General features: G+C 50.3%; 1 protein-coding gene across 1 annotated transcript; it reads left to right on the top strand.

Moving 5' to 3' along the window:
• Positions 1 to 2,438: 2,438 nt before the first annotated feature.
• LOC146195749 (uncharacterized) lies at positions 2,439 to 4,574 on the top strand. Its single transcript, XM_084596851.1, has 2 exons — positions 2,439 to 3,614; positions 3,894 to 4,574. The coding sequence occupies exons 1-2, from the start codon at positions 2,439 to 2,441 to the stop codon at positions 4,572 to 4,574; spliced, it is 1,857 nt and encodes a 618-aa protein (XP_084452977.1).
• The last annotated feature ends 1,112 nt before the right edge of the window (positions 4,575 to 5,686 follow it).

The following is a 5,686-nucleotide window of genomic DNA, read 5'->3' as shown; positions in this document are numbered from 1 at the left end:
TCTGGAGTCCCGGACTAGGGACCCCACCTACACATCCCCCTCTCTTACCTCGACTGAATAAAGGTTTTCACTCAATCACTGGCTTCCGCGGCCGCCATTGCTTGTTTGACCAATGCCTTTTGCGCTTTCAGGTCGGAGCAGGCGAGTAGGGTCGTCTCCCAGTCCTTCCGGGTGGGGTTTTGGTTGGGCGTGAGAGCATGGTTGGAGAGGCACGCCTACACCATCTGGAAGAAGTCCGAGGATATTTCCCAAAGTGCGAGCACTCCCCGGAGAAAGCAGTGTCAAAGCGTTCAAGTGACACCGGGCACATCATGTTCGTAAGGTACCATTCTCTTACATCGCGCAGCACACGGACGCCTTTGTTTTGCTCCATCAAAACACAGCCGCCGGTGGTCCCGAATACTCTGGCACAGTCGTCGGTCATCTTAACCTCTGCACCACCATGGTGGGGGGAATCAGTGGCGTTTCAACTTGGTTGACAGAAAATAAAAGGCCCAATGTATGTCACACTTGTCTGTGGACACCTGAATCGCGCTGTAAGAGAAGGGTGGGGTGGAAGCTGGGGGTGAAAGAAAAAGAGGTGCCATAGTTGAGGGCTACAGACCAGTGCGCTATAAAGGCTTTCAATAATAATAATAATAATAATAATAATAATAATAATAATAATAATAATAATAATAATAATAATAATAATAATAATAATAATAATAATAATAATAATAATAATAATAATAATAATAATAATAATAATAATATAATTGGCTCTTATTATTATTGAAAGCCTTTATAGCGCACTGGTCTGTAGCCCTCAACTATAATAATAATTGCTTCGCCCCGCCGGGGTGGCGCAGTGGTTACAGCGCTTGACTACTGTTCCGAAGGATGTGGGATCGAATCCCGAACTCGGCGGTCACTTTTCGATGGAGGCGAAAAGCAAGGCGTCCGTGTGCTGTGCGATGTCAGTGCACGTTAAAGAACCCCAGGTGGTCGAAATTTCCGGAATTCTCCACTACGGCGTCTCTCATAGCCTGAGTCGCTGTGGGACGTTAAACTACACAAACCAAAACAAACCAATAATAATTGGTTCACAAGAAGGGAAAGGCGCAGCATCTGTCACACTTGTTCTGTGGACACCTGATCATGCCATAAGGAAAGGGATGAAGTTGGAGTGAAAGTGGATAGAGAAAAAGGGCGCCGTAGTAGAGGGCTACGGAGTAATTTCGACTACCTGGGGATCATTAACGTGCGCTGACATCGCACAGCAGACGGACGCGTCTGCGTTTCGGCTCCATCGAAACGCAGCCGCTGGCAGTCGGGATCGAACACGGGTATTCCAGCGCAGTGGCATCTTACCACTGCACCACACAAATGTTCGTGAGGCTTGTGGTGAGAATGAAGCTGTTTAGCATTTCCTTCTCGCTTGGTTGGTTGGTTCATAGGAAGGGAAAGGCGCAGTATCTGTCACACTTGCTCTGTGGACACCTGAACCGCACCGTAAGGGAAGGGATGAAGGTGGGAGTGAAAGTGGATAGAGAGAAAGGGGGGCCGTAGTGGAGGGTTACGGAGTAATTTCGACCACCTGGGGATCTTTAACGTGCGCTGACATCGCACAGCACACGGACGCCTCTTCGTTTCGCCTCCATCGAAACGCAGCCGCCGAGGCCGGGATTCGATCCCGGGAACTCCGGCACAGTAGTCGGGCGTCTTACCACTGCACCACCCCGGCGGGGCCTTCCTTCTCGCTTGCTGAAGGTTTTCACGTCACATAAGGTTACAGTCGCGGAGGTTCCAGCCCCCGTTCCTCAGGCCTGCGTGCCAGAAGCGCGGAGTTGGGGGCCTCCTATATCGGTGGAAATTAAAGTTTTAATCGATCAATCAATCATGCAGAAATTCCAATAGCACAATTTGGGTTTACTTAGTCGGTCCCGCTTCTACTCTCCTTCGGAGCGAGTGCAAAAGCATTTGCGTTGCCTTAAACTTGTTCAGTATTTACATAACCTCATCACAGCTGCGGACAGATTTCCTTGCTAATTGTATTCCAAATTTTCAAGCTTCCAAAGTTTCGCTCTATTTTTTATTCTTTCATTCAATTTTGGTTATCTTAAAAGTTGGTTTTTGTTTAATTGATAACTAATTTAATACACTAAGTTACTATCTGTACATTCGGCAGTCCACACTGGACCCTGCCCAATCCCCATTCGTGAGTATGCGCCATTTATCAAGGTAGAAGAAGAAAAAGAATGACTGCTAGGCTTCGCGTTCACCTCGGCTGCTTCTTCGAATGACGTGCCTTCAACTGACGCCCTCCCCATCGATTAGACAGTGACTACAACGCTTGGTCCAAGCGTGGCATCTGAAAAAAAAAAAAAAAACCTGCTTCCTGGAGAGTCACGGCAAGGTCAGAACTTTTCGGATTGAATTGATCTCTGGACGCGGAAATGAACCGCGATGAGGGCCGTTACCCATGGCGCTGGAACCTCGAACGCTTGTTACGTGGCCTCGGAAGCGAGCGCTCCTGCTCATCATCCGCACTGACAGCATGCTGGCTCATCGACCAGCTACCTTCCTGGAACCAGGCTTTGCGCGTACATTGGCTGGCCTTGACTGAATTTGAGCCAGGCAAGCTACGTCTGCGCTCCAACGACAACCGAGATGAATACGTGGCCAGCTACCGTGATGGTGGAAGTCCCAACGATGGCTCCTTCTTGGTGGCCTGGCTGCCGAGGCAACACCAGTGCATCCGCGAGGTTTGGGTGCGCGACCGAACGCACTTAAACCGACTGCCTTTCATATCGTCTTCCATCTCTGGGCGAGCGCCCAATCTGCAGTGCGTGATGTTACATCCCCCCACCATGGTTCCAGCTGAGAGCGCTTTCATCGAAGTATTTGGTCCGCCACAGTACCTGTGTTACTTGAACCTCACGAACGTTGCAATTATCGATGACTTGGCACCCATGGTGGCCGACGTGTTAAGAAGAAATTCAAGAACTCTCCAAAGTGTGATCCTTGTCGAAAACACCCTGTCTCTAAAATCTGCCGGTACCTTGCTCCTCGCGTTGGTCACATGTGAGAGGCTCAAGGACATAACCTTTCAGGACAGTAAAGAATTTTCCGCATGCGATATTATGGCAGAGTTCTTCTGGAGCGCCAGGTTTATTGAAAGGATCTCCTTGGTGACTCTCTGCGCAGCTGGTACGAGGTGCAAGCACTTTGTGAGTAGCCGTAATGTGTGTCCACACTGTTTGAGAGATCTGTTTGCTGCACTAGAAGGCCTCCTATCCTTTCAGCACCTAGTTCTCGAAGCTATATCAATTGGCAACACTATGGGAGATGCATTGGCCAAACTACTGACTGGACATCACCGACTTAAAACGCTCTCGCTGCCAAGATGCAGTTTTGACAATAGCGGAGCGACGCACATTGCCAATGCTCTCTCTGCTAACTGCAGGTTGGAGCAGCTCGACTTGCAGAGTTCATCTCTTGAAGCAGAAATCTTCAGCAAACTGTGCTCGGCACTTCCTTCCAATACTGCTCTGAAACGCTTCGTGTTTCCAGAGATCAGTAGCACATTGCCAATTTCGGAGAAAGAAAATCCCATTCTCAAGCTTCTCAGGGTCGAGTGTCCAGGTCGCGTCGAGTTTTCTCTGTTATGTCGCTATCCGTCGACCACGTTCACAGCCCTGGAACAAGCCGTTAGATGCGCTACCACGATAAAGATCATCCATAGTGGGTTCGTTGAAAATACCCTGCGCTCCCTCTATGCTTCGCTAGCGCTTAACCAATCATTGCAGTCCCTATATATTGATTGGACGTATCATGGCAATTCTGACAACACACCGGAAGGCCTCATCGATGTGGTATGTTCGGCACTCAAAAAATGTCGGCGCTTGCAGACATTCCACATTGAGATGCACATAGCTGATGAAAGGGAAGAGACGGCACTGATCGTGATCTTTGGTGCTCTTCAACAAACTCGGTGCCTGAGGACACTTTCGTTGGGAACCTCTAGACTAACCCTCAGCACTGCTCAGTCACTGTCTGCCCTAGTCGCGCACTGCAAGAGGACCATGGTTGAGCTGCACATCTTTAGCGGGGACGTCTCTGACGCTGTCCTTCGTGTGCTTCACAACATGGTGAATGATAATGTTTTCCTGTCAAGAATTCGTTTTCGGTGCCACACTTGGAAAGGCATGACACGGGCTAGTGCTGCTTTGGATGACGCAAAGGAGCACAACCAAGGCCTACTAAACAAAGCTGTGCGGTTTGTGATGAGCTTTGACGGAAAGTCAACTGCGTCTTCCCATCACTGTGCGGCTGCGTTCGACGAACTGAGTGACACGGCAGTGCTATGGGAACACCTGATGAAGTTGTCGGGAAAATCCGAGCTGCAGGTGTCCCTCGACGTAAACAGGGCGAGGTGCTACCTACAGGAAAAGTACCTTGTCATTGCCGGCGTGGTACACAAGGCGGTTGTCTGCGAGGCTGGCGATGGCAGCATGCAACTGGATCAGCTCAATGCTGACTGCTGGCGCGGCATAGCCCAGTACCTCAAACTTAGCGATGTGATTGCCTAGGGACTTTCGTGCTACCAGGATATTTCAAGGCCTTTCTCGTCTCAGCTTGTGTGCGCGTGTATGTTGTGGGCGAAAGTATATTCTATGCTGCAATGCATAACCAAAGAATTAAGAGCTCTGAATTTGCACTCGTTTCGTTTCCACTTCTTTTGTGCCATAGCGCGGGATGAGCAAATAACGACCCCCCCCCCCCCCCCACACACACACACAATTCTAGAGCACTCTAAATACCCCTGTCAAGCGCGCAAGTTAAGTGCACTTGCGGAGAGTGTCACTCGCTGTCAGTATACTTTGCCTAATCTAAACGCCGCAAAAGTAGAATGCACTCGCAGAAAAGTACACTTGAAGTACGTGGAGAACGCACATTCTGGCCGAGATGCGTAGCCTCGGCCAGAATTTCACTGGTACAAAATCTAAGGCATAAAAAAAGACAGAGGTTCATTTTAGCTATTTAACAGCGCTTAATAAAATTATTCGGTTCTAGTGGCTTCACACCATCGTCAGAGGCTGGGTCGTCGCACGCCACCATGTTGGTCTGTGCAGGTGGCCTAGTGGTTAGAGCGCCCGTCTCGGCTGCGGGAGGTGGTCAGTTCGAAACCCACCGCCGGACACCCACCGGTAAAAATGGGTACAAGCGTCCCCCGGCCTGGTGCTCGGCTTTTACAGGGGTGTGCGTTTGGGAGAAGCTCCGTAAACCCCGCTGCGCGCCCCTCCTCCGCAGTGGGCCCAAACCCAGTTTCGAACCTCGCAGCCTGCAAAGGTGGTTCTGTTTGTCTTGCAAAGGTACTTCCTTTGACCCTCACCTGAAGTGCTCCCTTAGAGCCTCAGCTGCAGCAGTCCTAAAAAAACAAAACGAAAAAAAAAAGGGCCACATAATGGGCTGTTGCCGCGCAAGGCGGACTTATTGTTGTCCGATGGCGGAACGAATCACTGCCACATCGGCGCAACTATTTGGGCCGTGACCCCTTTTCCCAAGCATTTCACCCCAGAAGAGCCGAGCACCAGGCCGGGGGAAAGCTTGTACCCATTTAAAAACCGGTAGGTACCCGGCGGCACCAGGGATCGAACCCGGTACCTCCCGAATGCGAGGCGGATGCTCTACCACAAGGCCA

Source organism: Amblyomma maculatum, chromosome 3 (assembly GCF_055883805.1).
Source record: "Amblyomma maculatum isolate TAMU_Amacu chromosome 3, ASM5588380v1, whole genome shotgun sequence".
Taxonomy (NCBI): Eukaryota; Metazoa; Arthropoda; class Arachnida; order Ixodida; family Ixodidae; genus Amblyomma; species Amblyomma maculatum.
This window is presented reverse-complemented; position numbering and strand designations above follow the sequence as displayed.

Coding starts and splice junctions, on each gene's coding strand:
- LOC146195749 (XM_084596851.1), top strand. CDS start 2,439: ATGAACCGCGATGAGGGCCGTTACCCATGGCGCTGGAACCTCGAACGC. Junction 3,615..3,893: donor CCATTCTCAAGCTTCTCAGG/GTCGAGTGTCCA, acceptor CGGCGCTTGCAG/ACATTCCACATTGAGATGCA.